Source organism: Belonocnema kinseyi, chromosome 1, assembly GCF_010883055.1.
Source record: "Belonocnema kinseyi isolate 2016_QV_RU_SX_M_011 chromosome 1, B_treatae_v1, whole genome shotgun sequence".
NCBI lineage: Eukaryota > Metazoa > Arthropoda > Insecta > Hymenoptera > Cynipidae > Belonocnema > Belonocnema kinseyi.
In genome coordinates this window covers 75778940-75798496 of record NC_046657.1, presented here as the reverse complement: position 1 = coordinate 75798496, position 19557 = coordinate 75778940, and the positions used below count along the sequence as shown (strand labels likewise).

Below are 19557 nucleotides of genomic sequence, written 5' to 3'. Positions count from 1 at the left end.
ATTTTTCTTAACGAACAATTTTTTTTTTCAATTGGTTATAAAAACACGTAAACTCAGAAGATGTGGACTGTGACTGCACCATATATCTAGTCGGGAGTGTTGATGACTGAAAACAGTTGATTTGGAGCGATTCGCGCGCTATTTGTTGGTCATTCTAAGGACTTATTGAACTACCCTCGTATACAGAAGGAAATAGAACCAGAAAGTTGATGAACCATGTTACTAAAATCATCCACCCTCGGTACATCGAGACATTAACACTAGAAATATTGGATGAAATTTTAGACTCTCAGCGACAGAGACTTGATGTTCTTACTGCCAGACTGCGTCGGTACAAGAGAAGTAATGCACGAAGGCAACAAAACCAAAACTTTCAGACAGCTGAAGGAAGGTTCTATCGTGAACTGAGAGTAAGGCCAAATAACCGCCAAGGCACCGAAGTCCCTCAATTGGAAGATATGACTAACTACTGGTCGGGTGTTTGTGAAAAAATAAACAGATGCAATTTGGACACTGCGTAGTTCAAACTGGAGGAACGAAGGGCAAACAATAGCCTAGATTGTGTATCTTGCGTTGGCAAGGTGTTTTCAGAAGATCATTCAACACCCAGATTTGATGCCAGATTTTATGCTCCAAGGTACTACGTATATGATACCAAAAAAACCAGACGCTCAAAATCCGTCTGACTTTCGACCGATAGCCTGTCTTCCAACAATTCATAAATGTCTTACAGCTATCATCGTAGATAAGGTATATTCTCATTGCGACGAGAATGACATTCTTACAGAAGAACAAAAAGGATGTTGCGAAAACTCAAGAGGCTGTAAAGATCTAGTCACTATAGACGCTGTTGCTATGGCTCAAGCTCGTAAACATCAAAGGAACTTAGACATGGCATCCACGCATTATTGACTTTCTAAGCAATGCGATGGGGCTCTGGGGTACAAGAATCAAGTGTTTTGATCATGGACAAGCAAGGATAACTATATCAATACGCTTTACGACGGGGATATTTCAAGGAGACTCCTTCAGCGCACTATTGTTCTGTTTAGCGTTGAATCCGATGAGCAAAATACTATACAGCATGTCTCATGGGTGCAGAATTCATGATAATAAGGATGGTCATCAAGTGACTTATCTTCTTTACATGGATGACCTTAAGCTGTAGGCTAGTTCAGGCCAGAAACTGCAGTCAGTGATCAATATCACAAAGCAGTTTTCCAATTATATCGACATGGAGTTCGGACTAAATGAATGCAGAACAGTGCATTTAATCAGAGGGGAATAAGGGGCCGCAGAGTTAGAGAACGAGATCGAAAATGACATCGAGGCAATGGCTGCAGGCGAATCATATAAATATCTGGGTATTCTTGAATCTAAGGGTATTCAACATACGATAGTTAAGACAAGCCTAATGAGTGCCTTCACTACGAGACTCAGATTAATTATGAAGAGTTTTCTCAACTCGGCAAACAAAATCAGGGCGATCAACACATATGATATCCCTGTCCTCACGTACTCCTTTGGGCTCATAAAATAGTCTGACACCGACCCTGAAAAGTTAAACAGAATTGTTCGCGTAGAAATGACGAAGCACCGAATGCACTTCAGAAATTTAGCGATTGAAAAGGTAGTTCCACCACGACATTTAGGGGGTAGGGGCGTTGTAGATGTCAAAAAACTGTATGAGTCACAAGTTACACAGTTACGAGACTATTTTAACAGCAAACGAAATGTTGCACTTTTAAAAGCGGATCTTAAATACATGCCCTTAAATTTGTCCTCATATGGGGCCTCGAATATCAGGGCAGAAGCCATAGAGGAATTAGAAATATATTGGAGGCAGAAAGCCATCCATGGCGAGCACCCCAACACGTTAGATCAAAATGAAGTGGATAAGTGAGGCATCTAATATTTGGCTAAGAAAGGGTATTCTGTATCCAGAGACGAAAGGATTCATCTTTGCAATACAGGACAAGGTTATCAGCACCAGGAATTATCGCAAACATTACATCTTATATCAAGATGTTACTATCCAAACGGATCATTACATCCAGGCCAATCGACCTAACATCGTGATGCGAGAAAAAAAGGTGGAAGAGTCTACATCATCGACATTGCTTGTCAGCTTAGCCGAAATTTGCAGTCGACCTATACAACCAAGATCCACAAGTATAGCGAGTTAAGACATGAAGTAAAGACCATATGGAGGAATGTTAATCATGCATCTATTCATCCCATTGTAATTTCGGCTACAGGCAATGTGCACGCAAGATACACTGAACATTTTTAACAGTTAGGATTCAGTAGGGTATTGGCAGCAGCTCACAAGGCGGTTTTATTAAACACCTGTCGCATTTTAATTTGAATTAACTTATAACATTCTAATCTCATAAGTCACTTGTCTCAGTTCGTGGCTATGATGTATAACCGGGTTTACCCGAGTAAAAGTTTAATAAAAACACATAATAATAAATAATAATAGTCATACATTTTTTCGGTTGATTAAAATTGTAATGCATAAACAATGTATATGTGATAAAATTATAATTAACCGAAAAAAATGTATTACTCCTGGAATTATAGGTTAATGTTACTGAAGACTACGAAAATATTTCAGATTGTTACAAAACATGTAACTGAAAGTGCATGCCGTTAGCGATAGTGAAAATTACGAAATATGTCACTGCAAAAAAACTTCCACTACAAGTTTCGAAAAATTCCGAAAGAAATTGTGAAGAGTGTATTTCCTCTTTTAAAACATTTATGTTTACGAATTATAAGAGCTTTATATTAAACAACAAAAAATTCTGCATTTTCAATCGTTAATATCTAAAAGTTTATAAATTTGAAAGATTTCAAAACTATTTTAAAATCAAACAATTTTCAATTGTAAATCTTAAAATTGAAGAAATTCAAGTTAAAAATCTTTGAAAAGAAACAATTTCTCATTCAAAGGTTTTAAAATTAAAACATTCAAAAAAATGCATTATCACGTACCCTTAAAATGACATATCTGAAAATTAAATAATTTGTAATTTCTAAATATTTTAGAACTTTAAATTTAAAAACTTTCTAAACTAAAGACAATTAAACTGCAATACGTCAAAATTGAAGAATTTGAATCGTAAATCTTCAAATTTGTAGAACCTTAAATTAGAAGTATGTAGAATGTAATTTTTTGATTTAGAATTTAAACATTACATGTGTTTTTAGCTTTAAAAATTAAGGCGCTCTCATTTTAATGATTTACATTTAAAATATCAATTTTAAAGATTACAATTGCTCCTGACTCTAGACTACAAAACATTAAACTTGAAGATTTTTTCATTGTAATTTTTCAAGTTTGGACTAAGAAAATGTTTCAAATTACAGACATTAAAAATATGAGTCTTGAAAATTGCGTAATTTGTAATTCTTTTTCTCAGAACTTGAGAATTGTCAATGGTAGCTCTTCAAACGTGCAGAATTTTATATAGAAAATTTGTTATAATTAAAATTGTTTGATTGTAACAATGTACACTTAGAAATTCAATCCGCAAATCTAACCCGATCCGCATTAATTTTCCACGACCCAAATAATATTAATTTCTTTGTTTGAAATTTAAAAGTTCGTTTTTAAAATCAACATAAATTCAGGGAAAAAATTAAGTTATCATTAACTTCCAAAAATTGCCTAAACTTTATAAATCTATCTTTACAGAAAGTTCTGTTTTTTGAACGTAATTCTAGGGTTGACTTTGAAAACGGATAAAGCTCGCGAAATTTAATAACATGGTAAGAGATGCGCATTTAAATTTTCTATGGACGTATGTATTCTTTATGTCAAAATTTGAAACTTATTTCAAAAGTCTCCAGGGGCCAACACAGTTCAGCGAGAATATTTTTTGGATATACAAGATGCAAGATTGGGATATTTTCGTGAATCCTAACAATTTTTTACCTTTTACAACAAATTATATTGTACTAACTTGGATTAATGTGGTCGTGACGGTGCCGCTGTCTTTTTAGTAGACTTTCTGGTGACGCTGAAATTAAAATTGAAAATAAGTATTTGAAAATAATCTACTAATTAGTAATAAGTCAGGTTATTGATTTTTTTTAATCGTATGATCACCACATAATACTGTTCTCAAGCTCGTGCTATTGGTTATTGTTGATAATTTATATAATTTTTTTATGCCAAATTTTCCCTGTTCTGCACATTAAGATTCAAAAACCGCTTCAACTTGTCTAAGCTTGTTCTATGACATAATTAATATATATTGTTAATAACAATTTATTTCAATAAATGTTTTAAATAAGACTGTTTTCGTACAAAACAAATATTATAAACTAACAAATATTATGAAATATTATTATATCATAAACAAATATTATTAATATTATGAGAATACAATTATTTATGTGAATGTTATAATCATTATTAAAAAAAAAAACTACGATTTGTTTTCATGACATACAAAATATGCTTTTTTCACCAAATTTAACGGTCCTCACACTAAATAACAATTTTCAAAATTTTTAATAACAATTATTATAAGAAATATCGCAATCTGCCGTTTGATTGTACAAAAAAGTTATATTTTCTTTATTCATTTTTCTGATAAGCTTAATAGTTATATGGAACCAACCAAATAGGATAGTAATTTAATTTATTAATTTGTTATATCCACTCTTTAAAAAATGATACAAATTAGCAACAATAACTCATAACACGATGTTGAGAATGTTATTCTCTATTAAATTAAATTCTCACCATTCCCCAAAATTTTCATCAATTTTTAATAATAAGTATACAATCAAATAATTTGTTACTTAGCGACATATAAGTAACAAGTGAGTTAACTCTTCCCTACTTGAATATGCATTTTTAACTTGTCAATGTGAATTTTTTAACTCGAAAGTTAATGTGCAGCAATACAGTTAAATTTTTTGCAGAAATAATAGATTTTCCCAACCAAAAAGAACAGAATTCGAAAAAAGGTGTTCAAGAGCCAATAATTATCTTTCTTTTTTCAATCAAAGCAATTTTTTGTTATTTCAACAAATTATTATTTACTCACGTTCATAAAGATGCGATGATTGCAGATACGCTAAAGACCCTGGCATTGGAGCTTTTGATTCTGTGAAATATAATACAGGGATTTTTATTCTAAAATGTTTTTAACGAATCACAAAATTTTTTTTTTCAAAAACAAAGAGAGCTCAAATGTAATCTCAAAGTCTGTTAATATTAATTAAGGTACCGAATTTCGACTAAGTAAATATATTTTGAGAATCTAGACAGCCTGCTTCATGTATTTTTTTTTTTTTGGTATTGCCCCAGTGAGTACAAAATTTGGCGACGTCTTTACGACATCGTTACGACATCTTTACGACAATGTTACGACATCCTATGTCCATGTCGTTAAGGTGTCTTTACAAAACCGTAAATAAGTCGTATGATCTGACGATGTCTTTGCGATATCGCAAAAACACCGAAACGACATAGACACAGCATGTCGTAAAGATGTCCTAAGGATGTCGTAACGATGTCGTAAAGACGTCTTCAAATTTTGTACCCACTGGGGTGTTATTCTGACATTACATTGCCCATTGAGTTAGTTAAATATATAGGATTTTTTATGATATAGTATGATATGATATAGTGTGTAGAAAGTCAACCGAAAAACACTCATTAACAAATTTTATGAAATGAAGATCTTGTGATCTAAATATTATTCGATGTAACTTTATGAATCAAACCTTATGTCTTTTTAAGATATTTTTATTTCAACTAGTATCTTTATAGTAGAGATTTTCAGCATTTGTCAAAAGAAATATTCACTAGATGGAATACATCATTTTGAATTTGTAACTTTTGACGCCAAATTCGAAATAAACCGCCCCTAAAGCTCCCCTTGTGTTAAGTTTTAGTCACACTTGTGCAAATTAGAGGTCGTTGCAGTATTTTTCTTACGATTATTTTCGTGTGACTGTTAAATATACATAGAATTAGCGCCTATGCCAACTTTTGTATATAAACTGTATTTCTAAAAACACCCATGCAGAAAGTTGCATCGCTGAAGAGTCAGTCAACTTCAAGAATCCATAGAAACACAAAATTCTCCAGCACAAATCACACGTCCAGAAGAACATCATCAAAGTTATCAAATGTTCCCAGCGGGCACAAAATTTGGCGACGTCTTTACGACATCGTTACGACATCTTCACGACAACTTTACGACCTCCTATGTCCATGTCGTTAAGGTGTCTTTACGATATCATAAATATGTCGTATGATCTGGCGACGTCTTAACGACGTAACGGCATGGACATAGGAAATCGTAAAGGTGTCGTAAAGATGTCGTAAAGACGTAGCTAAATTTTGTGCCCACTGGGTTACTGGCGAATTGCCAAAAAAATCTGAAATTTAACAGATTTGCGCATACTTTGTATATAAATTTCTATAGAATTTAGAAATAATAGCATGAGCTACTGCATATGCCTCTAGCAGGAATGTTATTAAAAGTCAAACCAATGAATTATTACACATTTTCATAAATTCCTGTACAACTCTATATTATCTTACAGATATCAGCAAACTTTTATACATTATCATAAATTTTGACAAATTTCACAAATTTTAATAAATTTTCGCAAATTTTACAAATGCCCACAACTTTGCTAAAATCCCAAAAACCAAATACTTTTCAATTTATAATTTAAAATTTGTTTCAAAGGTTTCCAGTGCCTAACGCCGTTCAGCAAGAACAATTTATTTCCGGTTAATAAATAAAATTTAGATTTTTTTCTGAGTCCCTGCAATTTTTGTTAGTTTAGAAAATTATAACGTACTAACTTTTATATTTAGAACCTGAAGATGGCTGGGTAGACCCTAAAACTGAATGGCCAGCAACTGAAGCTAGATGGCTAGAAGTTCCAGTAAAGTCCTGAGTTTGTTGCGACTGTCCTGGTGTTTGAGCGAATAGTGGAATCTGAGAACCTCTACCTATAAGACGTAATATAGGAATTTTTATTCAAAATTGTTTTCAATGAACTCCAACAATTTGAAACGGGTGTTTTCAAAAGTTACCGTTAAGTTAACGAAAAAAAATGAAATTTAACAAATTTGCGCATATTTCAATTATAAATTTCTATACATCTTAAAATTTATAGCCTAAGCAACGTTAAAATAATCTCTCTCTTTTCACAGGAAAAAATTCATGAAAAAACACATTCTGAGAGTCAAAATCAAAACAATAAACGCAATGTTGGATATATATAGGACATTCCACAGAATATTGGCCAACATTTTTTTTCACGTAAAATATTTTTTTTCTTGCTCAACACTCAGAAATATTTGATATTTATTTTTGTATTGCAATATGACACGCTGGTGACCAACCAGTCCGATTTGAAAAAAATCTATTTGTTTTATTAATATTTGATTTATATTATAAAGTAAATAGTTCAACTGGATTTTAGTATTCTTTATTCAAAAGGTAAGGAAAAGGCCCACATTGTATCCCGCGTATGAATTTTCATATCTTTGTTCAATATTTCAGTATAAGCAGTTAATAAGAAAAGGTATATTTTTATGAACATAACATTTTAACAAAATTTTATCGAAAACTTTGCGTATCATACTAAAATAAGAACATAGGTATCTCATATTTTTCAGAGTTAAACGAGAAAATAATATATTACGTGACACAAAATTTTGGTGGCAAGTATTGTGTGGAATCCCCCATATACGTGTTTCTTGCCACGTAATCAGGCGGGAACTTAAGAACCTGATCCGTAAATATATAGAATAAGCAAGGTAGACTAAATTTTAAATAATTTCAAATAATAAAAATAACGCATGCAGTTGTCTATAATATAGAATTTGCAACAATTTGTTTTTTCTTGGTAATTTATGAATTTTCGGTTCAATAAAAATATAACCATGTTTTTAAAATTAAAATTTACATTTTACATCTTTCTAATAGTTGGAAAATGGGGTAAATTTGCAGTATTTTCACAATATTAATGATTTATATTATTGTTATTTAAAAATTTATCTATCACAATATGCGACTCATATTCCTCGTACATATGTGCCTGCACGAAGTGCGAGAGATAACGGTGCGTTTCGGCACGCATTGCGTGCCTCGCATGCAGTCGAGTTACGTGCCCAGCACGCTTGCTATCTGGATGTTCTCATTAATAAGGATCATTTTTCTTTATTTCAGTCTTAAAACTTTTTTTCAATTTCCAACAATGCCAATAAACTCAATATATTTGATAAATTTTCATTCATTTTACAAATTTTATAAATTATTCTTCCGTAATTTAGAAACAAAACCATTAACTGCAAAATATCGAAAAAATGAATTTTGTACATGTTTCAAATCGTAAAAAAGGGTACACCTAATTATATAAACAATTCATTAAATTGTTGTTATTTTTTTAAATGATTATAGTATGTGTAGTGGAAAATTCCGTCATGTGGAAAGATTGGCCATTTGCGATTTAAGAGAGAGAGCCGTACCTAACCTTCAACTGCAGACGTTGATGATAAACAGCTGAATACGGCAAGCAAGAGAAAGAAGGTTTGAATTTCTAGAAATTTCCTTACAGCATTTGTTACAAGTTGCCGGAAGTTATATTGTTAAAAAATTGTATATTTAAAAAAATGATTCTAGTTGTTTAAGGTGGCAACAATCAGTTGGAAATTAAAAAAAAAATAAATAAAATTGCCTTAATAAGCGGCAACGATGTTTTTGGTCTAATTACCCAGGCACACGAAAAAAAGGTCTTGTGCACCGGGCAAGATAAACATTTCTGGACGTTTTTGGGGTCGCCGAATCCGAATCCGGGGTTGGTTTGACTCGGTCAGGTTGCATTTTGTTCCTAACCTCCTAAACAAAAATTAAAACACTAAAACATGTTCTAGACATAAATTGTTTATATTCAGCGTCCGGTGCATAGAACTTGTTAGTTATTATTTGAGCATGGCTGTCAGTCTGTTGCATAAAATCCTGCTGCCTTGAAAGATACTGTGACGATGACAACTGCCCCAAAAGGGGAAGTGTGGAATGATTCTTTCTCAGATTTGTTGAGGTAAGGAAACCAGCGAAGGCGCGCTGCCTTGCAGGTGGGCGCCAGGGTGTGAGGATGAAGCCGTAGTGTCTTATAAATGGAATGCGACCTCGATGAGTCAAATAAACTTTAGATTTGGACTCAGCAACCCTGGAAACATATAAGCTCTTTGCTTTCTAGGTGTTTCCATGAAGGTTCCAATTTTCATCGTTTTTTTAGGTTAGGAACGAAATTTGACCTGACCGAGTCAAACCAACCCCGTAATCGGATTCAGAGACCCAAAAAGCGTCTAGAAATGTATATCTCGTCTGGTGGACGTAAAGTTTGTGTGCCTGGGTTATACATGTTAAGGGGATTTCCTTATAATTCATTCAAATTCTAAAATCTGTTGAATTTATCATTTATTATTTAAATTTATGTAAAAACAGTCATTTATTTATAATAATCGGTTGATAAATCCATTTCGCATTTGATAATAATATTTATATATCATTCTCACCTATATATTTCCGTCAAAAAATAAGTTTCTAAAAACAAACTTTTTTACAGAAACAAGTTTTTCGGCTTTATTTTGAAAACTGGACGCCGTTTAGCGAGACAAATTTATCGGCTTGCACGAAACGAAACTTAGATTTTTTTCAGTCTCAGAAATTTATGTTTAATTAAAAATAATCATAGTAGATACTAACGCCCATTTTTAGGATATGACGTTGTATGGATAGAACTTCCAGCAAAGTCCTGGGTTTGTTGCGACGGTCCTAGTGTTTGAGCGAATATTGGCATATGAGAACCTCCATCTATAAAATATAATAGAGGGATTTTAATAAAAATTGTTTTCAACAAAGCCCATCAATTTGAAATCGGCGATCTCAAAATGCCCCATCATTTAACAACATGATCGATACGAATAGGGACAGGATGATATTTTAGAAGATTTTAAAATAAGTTTATATAAATCTATTGACATTCTGTTCATTTGACCATACTTTTAGTAAAATGTAAAAATTTAAAATATCGGAAAAGCAATTTTTTATCTGTTTTTAATCGTAAAGAATGATTCACCTGATTATCTTAACAATTGTTTAAATGTTTGATAATTTTAAAAATGATTATTGTAATTTTTTTGGAAAATTTCGTAAACTGCAAGGATGGGCCAATTGGGATTAAAAAAAACAATTTCTAGAAATGTCCTTACTGCATTTATTACAAGTTGCCAAATGAATTTGTTTTGAATGTCCTTCAAGATTATCATAACACCTTTTTGAATTTTCTTGAAAAATCAAAAATTCAAGATTTGAAATTTCACAGTATGTCGAAAATTCTCAATTATATAATTGTGACTCCAAAATAAATATAAGCTATGACTCTTGATTGGAACTATTCGCCCCCCCCCCCTCATTAATCGAAATTTCTTAAGACTGTTGTTGTAACTAGACTCTCCACCCTAGACGCATTGAGAGACTCTTATTGTGAACTTTTAGGAGATGAAGCACTAGGGCATCACAGACGCGATGTAGAACACAATGCGATAGAAAGTTCAATTGAGAAATACTGTGTCACTGAGGTTAGGGATATAAAATTGGACATTAGCAAATTCTGTTTTCGAAAAACGGCAGAATTTTCAATAAAATGTTTAGTAACAGAAGTTCTTTTTAAAGAATGCGCATTTTTTAACGAGACGATGAAACTAACAGAGATTCAATACCGATGCATGTTATGATTTGTAGTAATATACATTTATGGAAATGATATACAATTTGAAGGACAAACTCGATTGCGAAGTACGACATACGTGATGAGAATGTTTTTGTTAAAGCCGAAAGAGCTTTAACAATAGAGAATTCACAAGCACCAAATGACTATGTCGATGCTTTGACCTTTAGTTTTAAAAAATGTGTGCACAAGTATCTAATCACCTATGTAAAGAGGGTCTTGTGATAATTTATTTTAGTTCTAAAATCTGTTAAATTTATGATTTATAAAATACACCTATATATTTTCGGTGAAACATAGGTTTGACTTACAATTTATCGAAATTTATAAACTGAACATCTACTTGACGGATTTAAACATCACATTAAACAACATTAGGAATGTATTGATATACTTAAAAATATTAGAAATAATTAGAACAATACTTAAAAGTCTTCAATCGAAAATATTCAAAATTCACAAATTTCAAATTAAAAGTCATAATTGTCGAAAAATACAATTTATTATTGAAAATCTTGAAACATAAACAAAAAAACGTTTAATATTACATTTCTCCAATAGATAAGATCTTTCATCTTTAATGAAATTATTTTAACTTAAATCTTTCATTTTATTGTAAATCTTTAAAACGTAATATTTTAAAGGCACAATTGAAAAATTATGTGAGTTTAAAATTTTACAAATGAAAGCGCTGTCAATTACCGGTCTAAAGTTTAGATTTCATCAATTTTATAGATTTAAAATTCCTGAATTTTGATCTTCAAAAATATCACAATTACGAAATTTTTATTTATTTATCATTCAAAATTATAGCGTCTACATTTGTAAATCTTCAAGGTTAAAAAGCTGTACATTGCAAACCGTTAAAATTGAAGAATTTTCCATTGTATGCCTTAAAAATTGCAAAACTTTCAATTGCAAGTTTTTTGTGATGGAAGAGTATTAAACTATAACAATTTACAATTAAGAACTCAAAAATGATCCATAATGATAATAATAATATGTAGTTTTTTACAATAATTATAATTTTATGTCTGAGCAATGGTAACTACATTTTCGATAATTAACATTTTTTAATCATTTTTGTTTTTTTACAGATATGACCGTTCATATTCAAAGTATTTAAGCACAAGCAAAAAAAAGGAATGAATCATAAAATCTGCGATACACACCAATAAAGATTTGAATAAATTTAATAAACTTTCATAAATTTCTAATATTTACAGAAATTTTTTTTTACTGATTTTTTGAACTTACTGTGAAAACGGGAGAGGCTACACCATTTTTGTTCAAAGGAAAAAGATAGGCATTTGAATTTTCCATAAGAGAATGTACTTTGTAAATCGAAATTTGAAACTTTTTTCGAAGTTCTCCATGGGCCGACGCCGTTTAGCAAGAATAATTTATTGGCGGTGGAAAAATGAAACCGAGATTTTTTTCTGGTACCAAACGTTTGTTATTAGTTACAAAAATTATAATATACTAACGTGGAGTTGTAGAACTTGAACTTTCAACGTTGCCAGTTCCAAAAAAGTTATATTCTATGGGCTCTCTTGATGTTCGTTTTAATGGCGGTATCCCATAACCTCCACCTGTAAGATATGATAAAGTGATTTTTATTAATTAATTATTTTTGAAAACCCCAACAATTTAAAGTTGGTGATCTACAAAACCTCCCTCAAAACACACCTAAAAAAATATATATTTTTTAAATTTAAACAGAACATATTCTGTAAAAATATGGACAGCCCGGCATTTCAGAGGATTTTAAAAGAAGCTTAATTAAATCTACTGATTTCCTATAGCGTTCACCTAACTTTGAGTTAAATATACAATTTTATGAAAAACTCCGTGTTCAATAGATTTTTAAAAAGCTTAGATAAAATGCACAAAAAATTCATAGTTTTAACAAAAGTTTCTTCAAATGTACAAATTAAAAAATTTAACTGTTATATTGGATCCAATATTTGAATTTTTGTTTAATTTGATTTTTTCTGAAACTCATAAAATTTTTGTTATTTAAAAAAATATATAATATACTAACTTTGATTCCACAATCTATTGCGTTCCCAGTCCTTGCTAGATCTTTGACCTCCATGTGATAGATCATCAGTTCCATCTGTAGATAAAGTTTAGGGATTTTTATCAAAGAATGTTTTCAACAGATTAAAAAAAAATTGTATTGTTTCGCACGGGAAGTTGTGAAGAAGAATTCATGAGATCGTTTAATAACTGAAAACTTTAAATTCGGTAAGGGACTGTACTTACATTACAAAGATTTTGAAAAAATTCTTTGCATACGGATGGTCAAGGAGAATGAAAAATCGGCAGGGAAAAATTCGAGAATTTTAGAAATGAATGTTTGCGGTAACCTTGATTTACAGTAAAACTCTTCAATAGCCTCCCTTCTGTAGCCCTTCCGAGAATTGACGCCGCGCAGCAAGTAGGTGTAACAAGTGCTGCGCGGGGTTTCGCGGGAACTGCAGCTGCCACTCAGGCGAGCAGATAGACGTGAACAAACAAAAGCGGAGCGGTTTATAATGAATTAGTTCCCACCCACCTTCAGTCCCGAAATCGGCGTTATAGAAGAGTTTCACTGTAATATTCTTCTTAGTAATACAATTTTCTGGTATTTACATTTATTAATTTTTTCTTCTGCTTTCTCCAGAAAACTATATTTTTAGTATTAAATTTTATTATGTATTTTAAAATTCAAAAATCTGGTTAAAGCGCCATCCTTTTTGTTTCCAAATTCAACTGTTTTCAAAGAAAGCTCTTTTTTTGTAAAAAATTTACATTTTGGTATCGAAGAGTTACCCGAAATCTTTTCGAGAGTGAAAATCCGAATATTTTGTTAAAAATTTGTCCTTTAAATTAAAAAATTCATCTATTATAGTGGAAGTTGCATCACTCGTGAATAAAAATGCAAGTTTTTAATTTGAAATTTAACAATCTTGTTAAAAAAAGTCATCGTTTTAGGTTGAAAATTTAAATATTACATGGAAAATGTAATTTTTCTTTAAAACGCATATTTTGATTTTCAGAAGTAGAACTAAAATATATTTTTGATGAAAATTGATAGTAATTTTTAAATTCGTCTTTTTGACTGAAAAATTCATCTGTTTGAATAGAAATGTCTTATTTATTTAATGAGAAATGCAATTGTTTTGTTAAAAATTAATTTTCTTCGCTTGAGGATTTAACCAATTTGTTTAAAAAAAGTTTTAAACAATTAGAAAACACCTGAAAAAACACCAACTGAAAAAAAGATTTATCAAACAAAAATTATAAGATTCAACGAAGTGATTGAAGATTCGCCAGAAAAGATAAGTGTAACCAAAAAAAAATGTTCTGTAAAAAAGTCAAATTTACAACAAAATATATAGATGAATTTTTAACCAAATACAAGAGTTTTTTACGAAAAGAATTTCGCACAAATAATATTCTACTAAAATTTTTAATTAAAAAGAATGAACTTCGAACCAAAAATAATTTAATTTTTTTATTAGATTCTATTAATTTAGTACATAATTAAAAAAGGGGAAAGTTTTTTTTAAACAGGGGAAAAAGATTTATTCTTCAAAAAAAGGTAAAAATTTCTGAAAAATAAACTAAAACCAAACAAGAAGAAACATGAAAACCTATTATAAAAACCTTCCATTTTTCAAAATAAAAATATTCTTATTTATCTATTTCATATATTTCTTTTATTAAATGTTTTTATTTTGTACTTGTCTATTTAATATAAATAATAATTTTGTAAACACAAGAGAAATATGCAAATTTAAAAAAAGAACGAGATTGCTTAATAGATTTAACTTTATTCATAACAATGAGATTGCTATTTTATGAAATTTTAAAATAGACTAAAAACACAAATTGATACGTTTCTGTGCATATAAGATAGGTAAAACCCACAATCACCTTCTTCGTTTTTGATTTCCCAATATTAAAAGCTTAAACAGTTTAAAATACGAGCATACAATTTTTTTCATAATAAAAGTAGACAACACTTTTTTTAACAAATTTAATAAATTAACAAATTATTATATCTGGCGGATATAAATGAAATATATCATATCTCCTTTTATTTTTTTATGGACCATAATAAATTTGACTTTCAAATCGGATTTTTTTTTAAACCGCCTTTAAGATAATTTTTTAGAACTAAATAGCATTATACATCTAATAGGCGCTTAAGACGATATTATGATTTTTTTTACAGATTTTAGTTTATTGTGTTTTTAAGTAAATTTGAAATGTGAATTCAAAAAAAGTTTTTCTTTTCTCCGCTTTAACCCTCAGATATAGTTGAAATAAACTTGAATTGTGCAAATTTATAATTATAAACAAATTTCGAAAACATGCGTTATTTTCATATTTTTACAGGAAAAAAATACTGTGCTATCTTGTATTTTTCTTTCAGATATTATAAAATAAAAAAAAAGTGAAATAAAAAAAATTGAATTAAAAATTGATGTTTCCTTATGAAAAATGAAGGTTAAAATTGGTACAAGTCAAACAACAAAATATTTTTTCTTCTCTTAAGTCGTTCTTCCAAAAATTTAATTTTGTATTTTTAATCTTTTTTTACGATTGAAAGAAAATGTACTCTTTCTATCTAAAAATTAGTAATAACAAATCTGTAGAACCTTTCCGTTGCAATAATGTTTGTCTATTAATTTCTTTTCGTACCTTGTGCCGTTTTTCAAAATATTTAATTTTTTTTATTTCCAATTTAATTTTTTTCGATAAAAACAAAAATTATGCCTCCTACTAAGAAATTATTTATGACAAATTTGGATAATTTTACAATCTTTTTTAGAATAGAAACTTTTGTCTCTTAATTTTTCTCGTAGCTCGTGTCGTTTTTCCCAAAATATAACTTTATTATTTTTTATTTTATTTTTTACGATTAAAACCATATTACGCATTCCATCAGATAATTATGAATAACAAGTTCGCAGTTCTTTTTTTCTACATTTTTTCTTAGTTTGCGTCGTTCGCGCAAAACTTGATTTTTTTTTACTTTTTATATTGTTTTTCATAAATGAAACAAAAATAGCACACCCTATAACAAAGTGATTTATAACAAAGTTTTAGATATGTTTTCGATGCACAATAATTCTTGTTCATTCGAGTTTTTGTTTTTTTTTTCATTTTGTATACTTTGACTGCAGATTATCATTTTAATTGACAAATTTTATTATTTTTTTCAAATTTTAACTATTTTGTTACATTACAAAAAATTATTTTAATAACTGGAAAATTAACTATTCTATGTTTGATTGAACATTTATCTTCTTCAGTTAAAAATTCAACTATTTGGTAGGAAATTCATGTATTTTGATAAAATTAATCTTTTCTGGTTGAAATTTAAATTTTTTGGTTCACAATTCGGTTTTTATCACAAGTTAATGTTTTAGATGGAAATTTAATTATATTATGTTTGTCTTAACATCAATTTTGTTCAGTTGAAAATTGTACTTTTTGTTTGAAAATATCTTTATTTTGTCGAAACTTTCTTTTGTGGTCCCTAATTCTTGTTTTTCGATCAAAATTAAACTATTATAAGTTTAAAATTTCACTCAATATAAAAATATTTGGTTGTAAATTAATGTGTTTTCTAAAAAAAGTTTTGTTTGTAGAAAAATAATCTTTTTATTTGAAAATTATTATGCACTATATAAAAATTGAAAGAAAAAAGTCAAAAACGTCAGTGTTTAAAATTTGCAAAAACCACCTCCACGAAAAATAAAACTGCCCCCTACGTAAAAACTATAACTCGCAAAAACCAAAAAACACTATCAATTTAGGCTTACTTTGCGCACCAAATGCACGAAAAAAATTATAAAAAATAAGCTCCCTGTTTCTGAAAGCACTTCCATGTTAAAAATAAATCTGCAAAGCTAAAAATTCATCTGAATTTTGGGCTTATTATGCGTTCTCGAATGCATGATACAACATTTTTAAAAACCACACATATCTACAAAAAACTACCCCCTTAGTAAAAACGCAAACCTGGAAAAAACAAAATAGAAAGTGGTGTTCAGCCCTTCGTGGGCTCTCGAAGGCTTGACTTTTTTTCAAAAACTACCCTTAAATCTAAAAATTCAAACATTTATCTATAAAGACGAATTTTAATTTACAAGGAGCCCGATAATACTGGTAGTGAACTGAGGGGCTGTTTTTTAGCGTTTAGGTCCAGAGCCCAAATTTGAAATCACTATTTCTAAGGAGCCCAAAAATCAGAGTCTCCACTGACTATATAAAATTCGGAACAGTCTATTTTATTAACAACGTCTTGTCTATCTGATATTTGGGGTTACTGTATAACTTTTATGGTAGAAGCCCAAAACTCGGAGATGATATTTTGTAAACCCCAAAAATCAGAAACTTTATGAACTCTGTGAAATTCTAAAACAGATTATTTTTTGACAAAGTCTTATCTACGTGGTAATCAGGGATGTTTTTGAACGTAAAGAGGTGGAGCTCGAAAAACGTTGTTTGTATTTTTGAAAAACCAAAATATCAGTTATCGTATTTACACCCTAAAATTCTAAAAATAATAATTTTTTAACAAATTCTTATCTGCGTGGTAACCAGGGGTTGTCATTGATCTCAAAGGGGTTGAGACCAACAATCGGTGTAGGTATCTTTAAAAAGGGCAAAAGTATATACTGCAGTATCTTAGGGCTTCTTGAATATTCAAATTCGTGTTTTCAGATAGTTATTTCATTGTTTAGATGTAGAGGTGGTTTTTGGAAAAAAATTTCAAGCATTCCAAAGCCCAACATTATTTTCTATTTTGTATTTTCCAGGCTTACGTTTTTATTAAAGAAGTGATTTTTTGGTAAATAAGGGTGGTTTTAAAATTTTTGGTGTCTCGTATTCAAGAGCTCAAAATAAGCTTAAAATTCTGATGCGTTTTGAGCTTTGCAGATATTATTTTTTGCAATAGGGAGTTTTTTGACCAGGGGTGGGGATGGTTAAAAAAATTCGTGCTTTCGGAAGCTCAAAATAAGCGCAAAAATTGGTTTTTCTTCATTTTTGTCAGTTTAAATTTTTACATAGGTGGTGGTTTTATTTTTATAAGGGGCCCAAATATATGGTAAATCGAAAAGTTCTTTTGAATTTATTACCACTATCTATTTTTGTTTTAACAAGCTATATCTGAATTAAAATTAATACATAAATTACACAAAGGTTTCAATTAATTTACTTAAATTTTAGTTAACTTTTTATTATTTGGTTGAAAATTTGAATAATTCTCGTTAGGAAATTGAGTATTTTTAAAATTTTAACATTCTTGTTCAAATTTCATCCCATTCGACGAAAAATACAACTGTTTTGTAGAAATTTTGCCTTTTTGACTTGAAAATTAAAGAGTCTCGTTGATATGTTTTTTTCTTGACTGAGACATCGTTTATGATTAATATTTGAACTATTATGTTAAAAATTCTTCTTTTTGTTCGAAAATTTTTTTTGAATGATCCATTTTTATCTTTGTTGAATAAAAATGCAATATTTAGTGAAAAAATAATCTGTTTAGGTTGAAGCGTCAACAATTTATTGAAAATCGAAAGGAATAACTTTCTACCAAAAAATATGAATTTTCAAACAAATAAGATTTTTCATTAAAAAAAAAAAATTTAAATCAAATTCTCAGGTCTAAAACATTAATTTTTAACAAAAAAGTTAATTTAGAACCAAACCGTGGAATTTTCAAGATATTGATGAATTTTGTACAAAGCAGTATAACTTTTAAATGGGTAGTGTAATGTTTAACCAAAAAAGGTGAAATGTTATCCGGAAATATAATAGTTGATATTTAAGCTGAAATAGATTTTAAATACAAAATAGAAGCAGTTGAAGCCTTAACTTAAACAGATTGATTTTCAACGAACCAGTTGCATTTTTGGTCAAGAAAAATAAAATTTATGATTAAAAAGATAAATTTTCGAAATACAAAGACGAATTTTCGAAAAAAAAGTTGAAATATTACTAAAAAAATAATTCTCAGCCAATACAATTTTTAACAGAATAATACAATTTTAAACGAAAAATAATTTAAATTGTTTGAACAATGTTTTAAATTTATGTATTAGTATTAGTTAGGATGAATTCTAAATCAAAATTTACAAACAGTTTAATTTGCAAAGTAAATCTATAATATTAATCTGATTAATATTTATAATATTCAATATTAATATATAATATTAAATTTTAATGCATACTTACTAATTTTATTAAAAAATTAAATTTAAGAGTTACTATTAAATTAATGACCTAAGCAGTTAGCCAAATTTGAGGTTAGAATTGGCTGTTGAAATAAACTACTTTGAATAACTTTTTTAATAATAAATAATCAATTAAACGGCAAAAATTTCCTCAGGTAAAATATTTTTCAATGAGTTCAAGGTCTTCATTTATGTAGCGTTTAACGAGGAATTCAATTTTGACCTTTAATTTGACCTCGAGGATTACCTTTAAGGTCAGTTCAAGGTCAACTTTTCTTTTGAATAGAGTGCAATACTTTACGTTCAAATATGTATTAAGGTCATGGGTTCCATTTCACCTTGAAGGTCACTCTAACTTCATTAAAACCTTAAGAAGGTCCGAATACCTCTGGGATCATCAGCTTATACAAAATTTTGTATCAATGAAAATTATTAGTTTTGACAAGGCGCATTCAGTAATGACCTTGATTCTGACCTTTAAGGTCCATTCTGATAAAAATTGCATTTACTTTCAGCGTTACCCAGGAACAACGGT

The 19557-nt window shown here is 29.6% G+C and overlaps 1 protein-coding gene across 1 annotated transcript in view; it reads right to left on the bottom strand.

Moving 5' to 3' along the window:
* Nucleotides 1-19557, bottom strand: part of LOC117178234 — a 56960-nt gene that overhangs the window by 33713 nt on the left and 3690 nt on the right. Inside the window, exons 2-7 of the mRNA XM_033369562.1 lie at nucleotides 12827-12901; nucleotides 12270-12374; nucleotides 9759-9866; nucleotides 6845-6994; nucleotides 5067-5126; nucleotides 3972-4028 (exon numbers count right to left, since the gene is read on the bottom strand). Coding sequence (XP_033225453.1) covers nucleotides 3972-4028; nucleotides 5067-5126; nucleotides 6845-6994; nucleotides 9759-9866; nucleotides 12270-12374; nucleotides 12827-12901 — 555 coding nt within the window. The remainder of the gene's footprint in view (nucleotides 1-3971; nucleotides 4029-5066; nucleotides 5127-6844; nucleotides 6995-9758; nucleotides 9867-12269; nucleotides 12375-12826; nucleotides 12902-19557) is intronic.